General features: G+C 33.3%; 1 protein-coding gene across 9 annotated transcripts in view; it reads right to left on the reverse strand.

Moving 5' to 3' along the window:
• Positions 1-9,317, reverse strand: part of LOC18048089 (protein SHOOT GRAVITROPISM 6) — a 30,778-nt gene extending 21,461 nt beyond the window's left edge. For 2 of the 9 annotated variants that reach the window (XR_002906272.1, XM_024186923.1), the window contains exons 1-11: positions 9,060-9,317; positions 8,878-8,968; positions 8,740-8,794; positions 8,513-8,644; positions 7,906-7,977; positions 7,105-7,195; positions 6,888-6,983; positions 6,087-6,165; positions 5,925-5,988; positions 5,153-5,256; positions 4,830-4,935 (exon numbers count right to left, since the gene is read on the reverse strand). Coding sequence is in view for 8 of the 9 variants with exons in the window: in XM_024186923.1 (XP_024042691.1) it covers positions 4,830-4,935; positions 5,153-5,256; positions 5,925-5,988; positions 6,087-6,165; positions 6,888-6,983; positions 7,105-7,195; positions 7,906-7,977; positions 8,513-8,644; positions 8,740-8,794; positions 8,878-8,968; positions 9,060-9,105 (936 nt within the window). In the remaining variant the exon portion in view is untranslated. Of the gene's footprint in view, positions 1-4,829; positions 4,936-5,152; positions 5,257-5,924; positions 6,009-6,086; positions 6,167-6,887; positions 6,984-7,104; positions 7,196-7,905; positions 7,978-8,512; positions 8,645-8,739; positions 8,795-8,877; positions 8,969-9,059 lie in introns of those variants that run through there. The other 7 variants (XM_024186918.1, XM_024186917.1, XM_024186919.1 and 4 more) reach the window with 7 other exon arrangements.
• Between the last annotated feature and the right edge of the window lie 8,449 nt (positions 9,318-17,766).

Raw genomic sequence — 17,766 nt, forward strand, 5'->3', positions numbered from 1 at the left:
CCATGGATAGCAAAAAAGATAACAGGACCTAGGATGCCAAACATCTGATTTAGATACAAACATCAAAATCTTCCTTTATCATTAACTTTCACTTCAAAACTCAATATAACCAAAAAGCAAAAATCCATACAGCCTCAAGGCCAATACAAGTTATAGCAATGGCTTCTAGCTCTTGGATACCTCCATGGGAAAGATGGAAAAACATTAAAGCATTTTTATCCCTTCAACTACTGTAAGGACCTTTTTCTTTGATGATGGGTAGTGTTGCTAAGCACTACTGAAGTGCCTTAATTTATAGCCACAGATTTTTCTGTTATCACTTACTTCTTCAATCAATATGGCACCCCAAGCAATTATCACTTACATCTATTTAAAGGATAAGCTGTCCTTTGTCATGAATCTTTAAAGAAGGGAGTGATTTACACTTCTTTGTTAATTCTTTCACAACTTTGGTTGCTTATGCCGATCGTGGCACAGTTGATATCTTTTTCAAGTGCTTTGAGATAAGACTTGTTAGCTTTATGATAGTCTAAATGTGGTCCAATCCATAATTGATGATTCTCGACAATAGATGAATTTGCTTTCTGCTTGACAACTCATCAGGGAATTCGGACTTTTTTCCCAGCAGTGTATGGTTGAAGAATGATGTGCCTATATGTAAAGTATAGGCCTAAGAAATTAACTTCTTCAAGACTAATTTTCATCTTTGATTCAGATAACGTCGGACCATGATTGTATGACAAATCTTTGAATTATTAAGGATTCTTAGCATGATCTTCATCATTCTAACAAAAGACTAAGGCATCATGATACTAGGCAAAAATCTAAAATGGGACTATATTCTTCATCCATCCTATGCTGAAACATTGACGGGGCAATCTTTAAACTAAATGGCATGACATTCCTCATAGTGGCCATGTGGCATTACTAAAGTTGTCTTATGTCTATCCCCATCTCGTACCCTATCTGCCAAAATCCTTTCTTCATATCAAACTTAGAGTGATTGCAATGAGATGGACTCCTCTATATCCTTCACTCCTACATCTTCGTATATCTCGTCCAGAGAAAGATATATTTCCTTAGAGCTTAAAGACATAGACTAAACAAGTTTGTACAAGTACTTCTTAAGACTTATATACAGAATTTAATTTAGGTTGTTTAGTAAGGACTATGACTTTTAGAGATGATAAGACAGTATTTACCCTGTAGAATTTGTATGGATCTAAAGGATCAAAATAGAAGGGCTGTATGGATTTTTGGTCTTGGTTATCTTGAGTTTAAAAGTGAAAGTTAATGATAAAGGAAGAGTTTGAGGATAAAGCTTCTAAATCAAATGTTTGTATCCCAAATCATGGTATATCTTGGCTATCCATGGTCCTAAATTGTTCTTAACCAGGTCTTAGTATCTAGGAGGATATATTTGGACCGAATCTATAAGGTTGGTCTTATGGACGAACCATTTACCAGCAAGAAGTTCTCCTAATATTTCTTTCATAACGAACAAAGGGAATTTTATTGCTTATTTCGTTTTGCCTTTTACAATACTAGACGATTCCTTTTTATAGGCTTCAAGGGAATCCCTCAATAGTTACATATCATTATCACATGATTATTACAAGATACTTCCTTGTCTTTAAGGAATATTCTATACAACTCATAATACTATTTACACTTTGACAAACACACGACAAATATCTCCAAGAATTATTAAGATGAAAAGGAGAAATTCCAGATCTTCAACATGCAATGTCGTCTGAGTCTCTTTTCAAAATTTTTATTTTCTGTCAAGCATATAAAAGGAGTCCAATATGGTTGTTGATTTCCTCTCAAGACCAATAAAAGTTATAGCAACAGCTTCTAGCTCTTACATACATTAATGGGAAAGATGGGAAAAAAATCACAAAACCAATTCCAGATTTTACAGATTTTTGTGTTGCACTTCCCCTAGAAATCAAGACTGATATCTTAATAGGATTGTCACTATCTCAATATGTCAGAAGACACCTATGGTCAACTCCGAGTTTGCTCAAAATGACTCTAACACAAGCTCAAGGCACTTACCAGCTTTTCAATCCATTCCTATATCCATAATAGATGAATATGTCTTTAGAGTTCATCCAAGTTTCTTTCATGTCATGCATGAAGAAACAAATTAAAGTCATTACCTAAATTAGGCTGCTCGGCCTATAAGTTACAATCCTATCTAAACCAGCCCTCATTCACAGAGGCAGAAGATATGGTAAAGGATGGTGATTGACCGACTCTTCACTCCAATATTAAACGATATCCTTACTCTCACTCTAAAAAGGATGATACTAGATTTTTCATATTACTGTTGCCATTATCCAATTACGAGATATATGGGAAAGAGAATATAATGATCAACCAAGGCAATCTCTTATTAGAGTGATAAACAATGACCACATGCATGATCAAATATGGCTATGTGGGATGGCTTCACACAAAAAAAATATTTGCAGAAGTTTATCAAATGAAACCTATGTACAACACCTATAGCCCATTATCTCTAAACATAGTAGCTACTCCAGATCTCTTTTACAAAAAATAGATATGATTTTGGCAAATCCATAGCTTGCCTGACACTTTGCAAACAGCGCAAGTCCAAGAAGAAAATTCCATCCTAAGTTATTATGAATGATTGAAGATCTACAATTTGATAACTACTATTAAACCTGGTCTGATAATCCAGAGAATGCTTTTATAGCATTGGATTTCCGACCAGACGAATATGATGAATCCAACACTTCTACACATGAAATTGTTCTAAATATTGCAGATACTTATCGTGTAAATCTCACAATGAATTTGGATCATCATTTCAACCTTATATTAAGGTAAATTTCAGTCTTGGAGATGCTTAACAAATTCCACTTATTGCACTAATTAATACTAGAGCAATTTCATCTATCATCCATGGTAGATGTTTGCCGAAGAGTTACCATATTCCTACAGCGGTAGCTTTTCCCTCAACCAGTGGTGATTACTTTTACAATCACAAATGTACCAAGCCTAATGAAATCTTACCTTTTGGAAAACAACATACATTTTTTGCTTTTGACCAAATTGGTGAAGATTTAATATTTGGTACTGTTTCTTTTCCCAAAGAAATGACACCTCTCTATCCGCGTGAGAGATGTCAGCTTAAGAGAAGAAATCAAACACATGAACAGAATAAGGTGTAGCAAAGTGATGGTATTAGTGCAAATTAAAACGAAAGCAACATTGGACCCGCAGCAAAAGCAATAGTGAATTACAGTTATTGTGTAAAACATATTTTAATAATAGAGTGTTGAGTATATGATGTGACATAAAGAATAATGTGTGATGAGTCATAGTGTAAATAATATTGTGAGTTGTAAAAGAGATTCTTTAAAGATAAGGAAGCATCCTATAATAGTAATGTGATAATGATACGTAACCATTAAGAGATTCCATTAGAGCCTATAAAAGAAAACCCTTTGGTATTGTAAGCGGCAAATATATATATATTAGAAAAGATGGTACAAAAATGTTAACTAGCAGTCAAACGTAAAAGAAACCTTAAAGGTTCTATACGGACTAGTAATCGCGCTCTATCCCACAAAAAGTTGATGTCTTCCTCATAATCTTCGAAGATCTGTCTATTTCTTTCATTACAAAAAATCATAGAACGGCCAGAACTGCACAATTCCACAGTGCTTTAGCTATTTCACCTATCTTAAAAGCATGAAGATCCTTTGAAAGCAAGTGCTAGATGTTGGAATTACACATGAAAATTTAGTTCCTTGGAACAATCTATTCCACAAGTAAACAACAATGCTAGAATGGAAAGAAAATGATCCACATTTTCCCTGTTTAGCTTAGACATAACAGATCAAGAGACAAACACACGTCAGGATTACATTTTTGGATAAAATCACCAGTATATACTTCTCTTAAAGTGAAAAAATAAGCAATATATTCAAGTTACTATGGGATTTGACTTTCCAGATCAAAAGCAAGCTGAAAATTGAAGGGGAATTGATCATCAATCAACCAATTGAGAAAAGATTTCAAGAAAAATTCCTTAACGGCGAAGCCTCTAAATTCTACTCACATCAACCAGATCATTAATTAAAAACACTTTCTAACAATGCCAAAAGAGCTGAAGCTTCCTGATGCTCTCATTTAGTTCTCCAAGAAGTTGAATTTCCAATTCCAACCCAATGGAGAAGAGCAAGCATGCTTTTGATAGAAACCTTATCAGAGGGCAAATCTGTAAAGGCGAGGAATGAAGAACATGAGGAAATCCAAATTCACACATCCTCCCAAAAATGAATTCTTTCTTCACTACTCGTTTCCAACTCCACATGAGGGAGAAAAGAACATACCCTTGTGAGATAGGTTTTCATCTTCACTAATGAATAAGAATATTGATGCTCCCTATCGCAAGATATGCTTATAAATTGGTACTTAGTCGGACAAGAAATAAGAATAAGCAATTTCGTTATTTTAATATAACTGTGTCAATTCATTCATAATCTTTGGTCCATGGAACTTCCAAATGACTGAATCAAACAATATCATTGATGTATGAAAAGAAAACTAATTTGATCATAAACCAAAATGGCACAAATAAGAAAATAAGCTCCAGTGTCCTCCCCTTGAGGGGTGGGGATGGGGAAAAAGAGGAGTTTATGTTAGACTAGATTGCAATAAAAACTGACTTCAGTTTAACAAATTTGCAATTGATTAAAAACAACTAAAATTAAAACCAAAACGTCAAAACTAAAACGGGAAAAGAAATGTATGGATATTTGAGGAGAATTAAAAAAAAAAAATAGCAGTACCTCAACATCAAGCAACGGGGGACCTGTTTCTGAAAGTAATGAGGCATTCAACAAGTTGTGGAGACTGCATGTCGCAACAAGTGCAGTATCTTGATCTTTTGTATACCTAATTAACAGAAAAGAGAAAAGAAAAAGCAGTGTGATTTCTAGTTGATGCCTAAAAATGTAACAAAAGATATGACGAGTGCAAGTTGTAGTAGAAAATATATGGTGTAGCAGCAAGTCTAGAATACCATTACGGATCAAGCTCTTCAAAATAAATTAAACAAACAAAACATCCATATCAGTGGCGGATTATAAGCTTGAAGCACAAAAGATCTTACAATTCCAATATAGAGGGAACAAGTTTTGGTAAAGCACCCTTTAACTGTGACCGTGTGATAAGTCCAACCATCTGTCCCAGCGCATCCACAGTTGATACGCGAACCTATCACAAATATGATTCCATTTTAACAACAAAGAGAAATTTACTTCAAATGCCAAAAACTTTTGCACAAACATACACTCAGCAGATAAACATACTAAACATGATATTATTGACAAATTCAAATCTAATTATCAGCAACATAGATATAAAATTTTCATTGATATTCAAAACTAATTATCAGCAACATAGACAGAGAATTTTCATTGATATTCTATGTAAGAGATTTTACCTTTCTATTCTTAGGCAATGTTATATGCATATAAGTGAAATTCTCCGTTTTTCATAGTCACGTTTATATTCGTGTCAATATAAGCCATTCATCCAAATATACATACAAAGATCAATACCATGGCATAAACTACACAAAACCATCCAAGTACACAGATTTTGAGAACCAAGATGTGTTACATAAATTATGTTCTTCCAATAACCTGGATTCACATCTTCATTAATCACGTGGACACACCTAACCTATCCTAAGATATTAACAACACCATATATTTAGTTTAAGGTAACTGCCAAGAAAGACAAATGAATTAAAACATACAGGAAAAAAGGCCAAAAGCAAGAAAAATTTTTATTAAAAAAATAAAATAAAATAAGAACAAAAACTTTATGTTCAAGAGAAAGGGCATAGAGAAAAGGAATAATATAGTTTTCTCACAAACCTTAAGGTCCCGTGATGTCGCCCAAACTCTTAATAGAAGCTCAAAAGCAGAATTTAAAAATGACCTGCGCTCATTAGACATTTTCTTTTTTTCAGGCATGGTGTTATGCGGATATAGAATGTGGTACTTGAGAAGTAAAAGAAATTAAAATATTAAGCTCACATGATATCACCATCGAGAACAGAGTGAGAGGGGAAATCCACACTATATTGCCATGCAGCCTGACACCAACATTTAAATGCTAGAAAACCATAACAATTTGTCATTATTTCATAAGTTGGCTGAATATTTAACAGAATAAATAGTTAATACATGTGAGAAAATCACTACAATTGAAAGCTTTGCAGAATATTAAACTGAAATCATTATCAAATGCAGAATATATATTTGGAGGTCAAAAAAACTAAATAAAATCCAAAATAACAAGAACCACAAATTCGAAGCAGCCTCTATAACCTCAAAACAAGTCAGTAGCTACACCAACGTAACAGAAAAAACAAATCAATGCAGATTACTTTGTTTCACATATGATCAGTTTTATCAAACATTATGACTCCAAAGCAATCACCTCATTTCTTCAAGAAAAGCTACAACCAACCGCTATAAATGATTATCTTGAGGAAATGACCAAACAGATATAGAGGTTAGTCTTACATCATCTTTTCTAGGAAAAGATAAAATGAAAATTGAACACCAAATTCAAGGTAATTCAAACAAGTTGGCCAACACATATTAGCCACACCGCAACAGTTCTTTAAATGTGGGCAGTATAAACCACGTAAACAAAACCAGAGTAAAATCTCCTCAAAGTTAGGCTCTGTGCATAACAATTCAGAATACAAGAAAATTAACTGGACCTGAACAACTTAACAAGATTACAGAATAGTTATACAAGGTCATTTCATACACCTAAATTCAAATTATATCTTTTCTCGCAAAAAGCCGAAAGATCATCAACCATACCATTTGCAAATATTGGCCGGTGGACATCTCGTATGTTTCCGAGTATAGGTAGAACACGTACAAGTACACCCTTTAGTCGTGGAGTGAACTGCAATGCTTCGATTGAATTGAAAAAGAAAAGGACAATGGACACTTTAGTTTTAGCACATAAAGTTCACCCTTAAGCACCCCAAACTACTTAAATAAATAAATAAATAAAAGGAAATAAATGATTAACCATCAGCAGAAGCAAAGTCTGCAAGTATTTGAACCATAGCTGGTAAAGCTGAATTTGTTCCGGACAGATAAAGAAATATTTCTTCCATCATCTGTCAAAGCAACAAGCAGGAGTAATTAAGCCGAAGAAAGAGCGATTCACCATAAGTAGAAGAGAGAGGGAGAGAGAGAGAGCGAGAAACCGAGTCAAGACCTGCTATTAATGATTCATGAATGTTACTCATAATTTAGCAATGATATACATCATCAACCGCTAACAGAACTACTAAACACTAAGCAGACCATTCTATCCGCCAGGTTGCAACAAATTTTACTTTGGTGCTTCATCAGATTGTCCAATAAAGAATGAGTCAGGTTACACTAATTTCTCATGGGAATACAGTAAGAATTGTGGAGAACAAGAAGTCCAACACTGGCAAATTTGGACCGTTTAAAAGCACCTCATAGGCTTTTTTCAATTTTCAACAAGTCCAGGGAACCTCTCAACCAATAGAAAATCATTAAAAAATAAAAAAGATCCTGTCATCCAATGTAGCCTAACAAAAGAAATTCTTATTCCTTAGTATTAGGATAATAAGAGACCGAAACCAATGCTTCCTAATCAGGTCAAAGCAAGTAGAGCAACCTCAAAGTTGTCATTATGTGCATAGAACCTTGGAAGAGAGAAGTACGTATACATGCATGCACATATGAAGGCATGCATGCACATATGAAGGCATACATGCACACATGTAGATGTATGTATGCATTTGTTCCTACTACTTAAGCTATTATAAATAAGCAAAAATGGCAAAAGACATACAAGGTCAGGCAAATGTGAGCCAATCGAAACAAGTAGCGCTGATGCAGCTCTTTGCCAATCTGTGTTAAGTTCCTACATGAAAATGAACCGAAAAAATAAAAAGTTGGATTCAAAGAGGTCATCCAGGAAGAGACTAGACAACAGAAGATGCATGACTCAGATAAATCCATGAAACAGAAATCCCAACTGAAATTCAGATGACAGAAACTAAATCAATAATATGAAATCGCTTATAAAATTCTTCTCATTGCCAAAAAGATGAAATAACAATAAAGCTAAAATGTCTTAATCACTAATAATCATGAAGTTTGGCTGATAAACTTGCCTCAGGTTACGATTGGAACCACCATGCTTCTGCTTAATTTTGAAAGTAGTTGAGCTAACAAATAGCATTTACTAACCAACCACTTAAACTTGACAGCTAGTAATTTTATTCCGCAGCAACAGCCGGCATCTCAGTCCCAAACAGACACTATAATCAAGACTTACAATCCAAGAAACCCTCTATAACTAAACTTACGTATTGGAGTCCAAGATCAACTAAAAGCAATCTAAACTAAGTTGAGGATGGAAAAGTAACTAAAAATGCATGGATGATGTAGAGAACCTTGGAGGAGATCATTTCTGCAGTCGCAATCCTCGAGAGCTTAGACATGAAAGCTGGATCAATATCTTTTTCATCAAGTGCACGAACTGCAAATGCCATCACTTGGAAAATCCCAGCCATGTTACCAAACCGCTGAAACATTTCATCCATTTCATTAGAAAAATTAAAATAAAAATCTCTCTCCTTAATTCAAGATCAAGAAAGAACAATAATGGTAAAATAATTACCCGACGTCCTCCTCTTGAAATAGCCAAACAACAATCAAGAACTAAAAGTGGATTCCTACAATTCAAATTCATTTGAAAAAATTAAAGAATCACCAATTTAAAAATAAAGAAAGAAAGAAAAAAAGATAAAGAGAATACAGAGCGGCGATGTCTTTGAGAGAGGCCATTGATGCTTCTCTGACGATAGGAGATTCATCTGCGAGCGACGAGACCAAGAACTGAACCGCTTCTGCAACAATGACACGTATACAAAAATTGAGTATAAAAAATTAATTAAATATTTAGTACACAATCAAATTGAATGGTGAAATTGGCGATACCTGGAGCGGGGATTGAGATTCCAGAACTTGAAGAAGCCATATGCATCGATTAATTTAAAAAAATAAATAAGAGAAGGGAAAAAAAATGAAAAGAAAGAGAGGAAGACGAAGATGATCGCGAAGGAAAGAGACACAGACAGGCTGGAGTTATTGAGTGACGCGCTGAGGCTTCAAGAATCAAGTATAGTGACCAATGGCCTTTGGTCACCGGGGAGAACCTTGCACTTTCGAGCCTCCAAATAATTGAGTAGAATTAATTTATTTTTTATGAAATATGAATGGAGTGGACACTTCTCTTTGGAAGAATTTTAAAAGAATTTGGGCCGTGTTTTATGGAATTACGTGCCACGACGAAGGTTCTAATTATATAATATATTTATAAATATTAATTATAATATCTAATGTAATATCAATAACAATTTTATATAATAATATTAAAAAAATTAAGTATAATGCATATGTGAATTTTTGTTAACGTTTTGCGTAGAGTCAAAATTGGTCAAAGCACGTATGTCACGTAACTGAATCACCATTCACGAATAGGGATGTTAAAATAACCCGGACCCGGCTCGGATTCGGACGAACCCGGATAATCCAAACCGGGTTGAACTCGTACCGGAGAGGAAAAAAATCCGGATCCGGAATGGGTTTTAATAACCCAGATGAATCCAGGTCCGGGTCCGAGTCCGGGTTTGGGATAACCCGTGTATCCAGAACCCGGACCCGGATTCATTTTTTATATTATTTTTAATTATATTTATTAGTAAATATAAATACAAACATAAAAAAAAAAAAACCTAATTCTATTTCACAACTCAAACACACAAATTGCGATTTACCCAAACAAGACAAACCCTAGCTGTGCCGCCGCTGCTGTTGCTGCCAAGCCTTCCGCTGTCTTGCAAGCAAGTCAAACAACTCTCGGCTGGGTTCGCCACCGTCGCAAGGTTGGGTTCGCCGTCGTCGCAAGGTTGGGTTCAAGAAGCTTGTGAAAATTACATTTCCTTTTACTGTTGATTTTGATTTCCTTGTGTGAATTTTCTGGGTTGGGTTTTCTTCTGAGAATGTTGGGGATCATTCCTCTAGCTGAGCGTCTTGGTTTTGTAACTGAGCATGTTTCCTTTGCATTTTTACTGACGAGAGAGATTATTGCCATCAGATCTAACTCTCCAAGCTCGAATTTGCATGTTGAATATGAATTAATTAAACTAATTATATTTAATTTATTCGAGTCTTGGTTTTGTAACTGAGCATGTTTCCTTTGCATTTTTACTGACGATAGAGATTATTGCCATCAAATCAGACTCTCCAAGCTCGAATTCGCATGTTGAATATGAATTAATTAACAGAATTGATATGTGATTTGTGTTGTGTGATTTGTGCTATGTGATTTGTGTTGTGTACTTGTGTTATACTGCTGTGAACACCATTGATTTGTGTTGTGTACTTGTGTTATACTGTTGTGATTCCTATGAACACCACTCAAAAATAGTTATAAGTGTAAGAAGAATGGCAAGTTGATTTTATTGTATTCGGTTAATACTCTTTTAGTTATTGAATTCTGATCTTCGTACTGTTTGCGGATATTAAAATTCTTACCAGATATAGCCTTTGTTTAATAAGTTCTAGCATTCTCTACAAAGCAATTAAATAGTGTATGATTTACTGTTTTCAAATTAATAAGTTTGCTTGCTTTGTTGTGTTCTGTTGTTCCATTTACCAGGCTTTTGACGAGGCAATTGCTAAGTTGGATACCCTGGGTGAGGAGTCCTACAAGGATAGCACTTTGATCACCACCGTCGCATGCTTGCAGCAGTGCAGTTCCTCAATTCGTTTGATTCACCGGCGTGAGTTGCTGTTATACTTTGTTTTATGTTTGAAATGTTTGAAATGTTGCTGTTGCTGTTACAGTTAAAAATAAAATTGTTGATTGTGCTTGAAATGTTGTGCTGTTATACCACTGATTTATGCTTGAAATGTTGTTGATTGTTGGTGTTAATAGATTCGAAATTGTATATTTCAAATGTTAGAAAGCTGTTACAGTTAAAAATAAATTGTTGTTGTTAATGGATTTGTTGCCGTTAATAGATTTGAAAATGTATTTTTGAAATGTTAGAACTTAGAACATTGTTACAGTAAAAAAATAAATATAAAATGGAAGAAATTGGAGGAATGATGGGTTAGTTTAATTTGTTTTGACATAATTCTTGTAGGGTGTTAAATTCGTAATGGAAAATGAACAAAGAGTTGATTTAGATGTTTCCGAGACTGATGAAAGTGTGGGTGTGAGGGTTGGCATGGATATGGCAGCAGAAAATAATGATACGCTGCTGAATTAGAACCTGATTCAACAACAGTAGAGCAGGGGGGTGGGAGTGGGAGTGGCCGTTGGCCGTGGCCGTAGGGGTAGGGGTAATACTACTGCTGGCGCTTCAAAAAAACGAGGCGCTGGCAGCGAAGGGAGTAGTTCAGGTAGATTAGTTTATGATGCTTGGAATCATTTTAAAAAAGTTAAGTTAGGCAAGGAAGTTCAAGCGATTTGTAATTATTGTGGGTTAGTTATGCAAGGGCATTATTCTCAGGGCACTAATCACTTGATTAATCATGCCAAACGTTGTCCTAGAAGGTCAATCAAGAATGTTTAGCAAATGCACCTTTCTTTTTCTTCTAAAGCAGATGGAACTACTGTTCTTAGTAATTATAGTACTGAACCAAAGTGGGATACGGCAACAGTGAGGGTTTTTATAGCTAGAATGATTGTAATGCATGAGCTTCCGCTATCATTTGTTGAGTATATTGGGTTTTACGAACTGTTAAAGCTTCTCCAACCTTCAATTGAGACTATTAGTAGAAACACTATCAAGGCTGAAATTTTGAAACTTTACGATATTGAGAAGACGAAGGCAATGAGTGTTTTGGAAGCTTGTGCCAGTAGAATTGCGGTGACTACGAATATGTGGACTGCTGGTAACCAAAAGAAAGGGTATATGGTTGTTACGACACATTATATTGATAACTCGTGGGTGTTGCGAAGTCGTATTATGAGGTAATATTCTCGAGACTTTTTTTTTCGTTTCAACATAAATGAATGTTTGCATTACTTAATATTTTTATTATTTTTTTACATTTTCAGCTAGTTCAATGATTATGGGTGGGAAATTCCTTCACATGCGCTGCTGTGCACATATATTAAACTTGATAGTTAAGGATGGTTTATCTGTGATCCAAAAAGAAGTTGAAAAGATTAGAGAGAGTGTCAATTACTGGACAGCAACACCTTCTAGATTTGAAAAATTTGAGGCTGCCAAAAAACAATTAGGTGTTAAAGAAACTAAAAACTTAGCACTTGATTGTAAAACTAGGTGGAATTCCACTTATTTGATGCTTAGTACAGCTTTGTTGTATAAAGATGTATTTATTCGTTTAAAGGAGCGTGATAAAAATTATCCATCCTAGTGAGTTGGAGTGGAATTTTTCAAAACTTATGTGTGATTATTTGAAGAGTTTTTATAAGTTAACAGAACTTTTTTTGGGGACACGATATCCGACATCTAATTTATTTTTTAGCAAGATTTGTGAAATTAGATTATCAATGAATGCATGGTTACAATCACCAATTGAGGGGGTAAAAAATATGGCCACTAAGATGATTGCGAAGTATGACAAATATTGGGATGTTATTCATGGAGTTCTTGCTGTGGGTACTTTGTTAGATCCTAGGCGTAAAATGTTGTTAATTAACTTTCTATTTCCCTAAATCTATGGAGAAAGAGCTGAATTTGAAATTGACAGGGTGCACAAATTATTTGTTGATTTAGTGCATGAGTATGAAGTCAAATATTCATCAAATACAAATTGGGGGGTTAATGGTTCAGCTAGTTCTGAAGGTGCTGCAGCAGATGATTCTATTATGGTAGACTTAGACTTAGATGAGATGGCTGATGAGTGGGAATCATTTAGAAATCAGAACTCACAATATAATCATTTCAAAACAGAATTTGAGCTTTATCTTGAGGAAAGTACTTTGCCTTCAACTAGTCAATTTGATATTTTGTCATGGTGGAAGAATAATCAAGGCAAATATCCTATACTTGCAAAGATTGCGAGAGACTTTTTGGCCATTCCTGTATCAACAGTTGCTTCCGAGTCCGCCTTTAGCACTAGAGGTAGACATTTGAGTCCTCATCGCAGTAGACTTTAACCATCTACAGTGAAAGCGTTGGTGTGTACTCAAAATTGGTTTTGGCTTGACCACAACCTAAAAGGTATGGAAATTTTATTTATTACATAAAATAAATTAATTTGTTATAGTATCAATTTATTACTAACTAGCTGTTTTGTTTCTTATTTTTATGATTTATTCATGTTTTTTAGATGGAATTCCAGAGGAAGAAATACTTTCTGCAGAACAACTTATTGATGAAAGTTTGATGAGTGAGTTGTGAACAACAATGAATCAAGTGAAGAAGAATAGAAAATGATGGAGAAAAGTTTAAACTTTGGATTTGTGGTTTTTAATTTGAACTTTGAATTGTAGACTTGTGTAATTGTGTTATGGATTTATATTTGTGGCTGTTTGAATTTTATTACTTGAAACGGCCGTTTGAATTGTAGAGTTTGCACACTAGCTGTTTGAATTGTAGAGTTTGCACACTAGCTGTTTGAATTGTAGAGTTTGCAGAGAGTTGATTAATTGTGATTTGTGAGCACTGGATTATTATGCCATTAATTGTGATTTGTTGTTTAAGTCTTAATTATTAAGTGCTAGGATGGCATTTGAAACATGAAACATTGAGAATTTGAGATAGGTTTAGAAACTTCATGTGGTAGAGATGATGTTGAAATATCATGCAAAGTATGGACTGTATGTTTATCTTGATGATGTTAGTATGTGGTAGAGAAAAGCTTGGGGACATTCTCCAATCTTTTACTCTATGTTGCAGGGGCTGTCCAGTGTGTGTAAATCTCATCTTTTTGTTTCTGTTAATATTTCCTTTAGTTACATTAGTTTGTGTTTTGGTTCTATCACTAATAATGAAAGTGAAATTTGAAATTTCATTATTGATCCGAGTTCAAAACCCGGAATCTGGGAACCCGGATTTTTCCGGGTTGAACCCGGACCCGGACCCGAATTTTGCCATCCCAATTCACGAAGGATCCTTTTGAACAATTTAAAATATTTATGATACATTTGGAATTATTATTAAATGTCATGGACTTTGAAGTAAATGACGCACACCCAATTAGGCAATTACATTTTCACCAAAAGGAATTAAAGGGTTAGGGGATATATTCCACCCTATATATTTTTTAAACCCACAGCAATTTTAACAAGTAATTACAATAATTATCCTTTAAAAAAATATAAAAAAAAATATTTAGAGATTGGGTGGCAATATTTCTATCCCACAAAATCTGTAAATCCACCCCACTTGTAAAAAATAATGATAAAAGTTTCATATTATTTTTAAAAATTTGAAATAAAGAAGAAATATGAAGAATTAATCAATTAATCTTTCTTAAATTCTTAATTTATTTTTTTGTAATATCTTAATTTATTTTTTATAACTTAGTTTTTTTAATTATATTTAAGAACCAAGATTGCTTTAGCCTAAATTTAAATTTACTTTTTGATCCTTAAAATGTAAAAGCACCAAAAATTTACTTTAACTTCAATTTTTTTTATTTTATACAAAATTTATTATTTCTAAATAGTCAATTCAACTTTATTTATATGATTATTAACCTTTATTTAGACTAACACAATGTTTTTATGAGCCAATACTTATATAAATTATTAATCTGTCAAATTTATGTCATTTATATGTAAAATATTGAAAATTGTTAGACTTCATTTAGAAAGTTAGATTATAAGTTATTTATAAGTTATAAAATTAAGTACCTAAAGTATTAGATATAAGAACACATATTTAACCAAAAGATAACATGGTAATTACAAAAAAAAAAAAAAAAAAAAAAATAGGGTGGTTATACAGAAAAATTAGAAGAGGTTGTGGCCACCCATATTAAAAATCTCCCACTTGAAATTAAAAAAAAATTAAAATAATCTAAATGGTAATAATGGTCGCCTCCCAAAGAAGAATAAATTTATACAAAACAGTCCTTGTCTTCATCCTCTAGATTAAATTTTAGTAGTTTTTTTAATCCACAATACACTTTTGTGTTAAAGCCCACCTTAACCTACCCATTCCCCGGGCATCACCACTACCCATATGGGAGACACAGAACTTGTACTTGTTAAAGCCCACGCTGTGAAGGGCCGCCATATTTTTTGGCCCACTAATAATTTAGGAACAAGACCGAAGAAGTGCTCTGCATATATGGGTTACGAAGATGAAGAATTTTACTTTATTTTCTAGGAAGAAGTGCTCTGCCACTCGCTCACATGGGTGGAAATGAGATTTGACTAATCATGTGCTTTAATCATGAAAAAAAATAGGGAGTTAAAGATCAATTTAGAATTTGTCAACCTTTTAGAAATATTGCACACCAGTTTCAAATTATTCTATTCTACTTTGAAACTTTCAGAAGTCTTGCAAACTGTGCTAATGAAGTTGATTTTTCTAAATTTTTAATTGCGCACCTTGTTTGTAATTGTCTCTCCAACAAGATCACCGGTAACCTACCTCTGAAAGATGATTCATATGAAACAAAATACTAACATTTTAGAATTAATAAACAAATTACTTAGTGCAAGTTGATAAATTATTATGTAAACTTCTTCATTAATTATTGATAAATTATTATGTTAATTATTATTGAATATCAATTCGGATATCCAATGATGCGTTTTAGTTTACTAATTAATTTATTTAAAATAATTGGTTATGTACAATCTTTACAATTAATATTGAACTAGAAAATAGGATATGAACAATTAATATAATTTTTTGTGTACAACTTTACTAATTAATTTATTTAAAATAATTGGTTATGTACAATCTTTACAATTAATATTGAACTAGAAAATAGGAGATGAACGATTAAAATTTTAAATATGTTATTAATAGGCTATCTGCATTTGAACTTTATGGTTGTTCAGTGAACAAAGAAAACGTGAAATTCAAAATTCAAAAGAATTTGTTCAAAGTTAATTAAAAGTCTCCCCTTTGAAAAAGAAAAGGGAAAATTAAAAAGTCTCCCTATCATTTCTATCCACTTATTTTTTTTAGTACAACTACATTTACATAATTGGGATACAAACCGAGTGATATAAGATGGACAAAAATTATCACATTAATAATAGAAAATAATGTCAAGTAACATACATAGATGTCAATTAATTCAGTTGGTGAAATCTTTTAAACTGAAAAATAAGAGGTTTAGGTTCGAACTATGTTAACATAGATAGAGGAGAAACAAATTACCATTAGGCTAAATGCCTAAATAAATAAATAAAATAAAGTTAACTAACACCTAACTCATGTAATTAAAAAAAAGTGGTATATATATGTATGTATGTATGTGTATAAACATGATGTCACCAATCATTTAGAATGTTATTAGATCTATCAATAATTAACATGCATGAGTCATTTTTCCTAAGTAGGTCATTTCTTAACCTGTCATTAATTGACGTGTTTCAATTACTGACTCATAATTTGCCTGTCAAATCTCTTCACCTACACATGTCCTCTTCTATCAAAACCACCAACAAATCAAATGGTAATTTTTAGGGACCTTCACTAAGGTTTGACATATTTACGTCTAGATGACAAGTTTGTCCGTATTGTTACATACCTCCCCTGCTATTAGTAGTTCCGTTCATTGACCGTTAGTGAACTGACGAAATGTCCAAAATACTCTTAATGTTAAAAAGGCTATAAGCATCTACAATTTATTATTGCCCAATATTTGACTCTAAACATTGCGTAAATGTAATAGAAATACTAAAATACCCATGTCAAACTACTGATAATAATAATAATAATGATAATAATAATAATAATAATAATAATAATAATAATAATAATAAAGATTAATAACAAAAACTAACAGTTAGAAACTATTATGGATTTGTATGCAAAGATTGTAGATAAAGAGGAACTTTAAAAAATTAAAGTGAAAGAAGCTAAGAGTAGTAAAAGAACCAACAAAGCAATTCATTTCTTTGTCAAGAATTGTGTGAAAATTTGCAAGGCAAAGTTGGCTTTTTATAGCCAAATCTCATTGGCCATTTGTGTGTTTGGTGGTGGAAGAGCAGAACCTCTGCTCTAAGTTGCATTTTGCATAATATGAAGTAGTACATTATTATAAAATGCAAAATCAACAATTGTACAATAAAGATAAATAAATAAAGATTGAAGTGGGGAGAGAGAATAATTATAACAAAAACCTCAATTATCTACCAAACAACGAAGCTTATCAAGAAAAATTGACAAAAAAGAAGAAACTTCATATCTTCCAAGTTTATTGCCCTCAATGCACTACTTTTTCACCACTTTCAACTCTCTTTTGAAGAGCACTATTTTTAATCCCTTTATTATTGTCAAATCTCAATCGTTAACACTATTTTTCTTGGAACCCTTTTAGTTATTGTTCATCATCATCATTCAAATCCCAACCAAATGCAAGTCGTCTACCTTGCCTCGCAATAACCTCAGCAAGATCAAATCTTGCAGCACCCATTAATTGTGCCTTGATTAGGGATGGCAATGGGCACCGCCCGCAACGGGTTTGCCATTAC

The sequence above is a fragment of the Citrus clementina genome, unplaced genomic scaffold, assembly GCF_000493195.1.
Source record: "Citrus clementina cultivar Clemenules unplaced genomic scaffold, Citrus_clementina_v1.0 scaffold_3, whole genome shotgun sequence".
In the NCBI taxonomy this organism is placed as follows: Eukaryota; Viridiplantae; Streptophyta; class Magnoliopsida; order Sapindales; family Rutaceae; genus Citrus; species Citrus x clementina.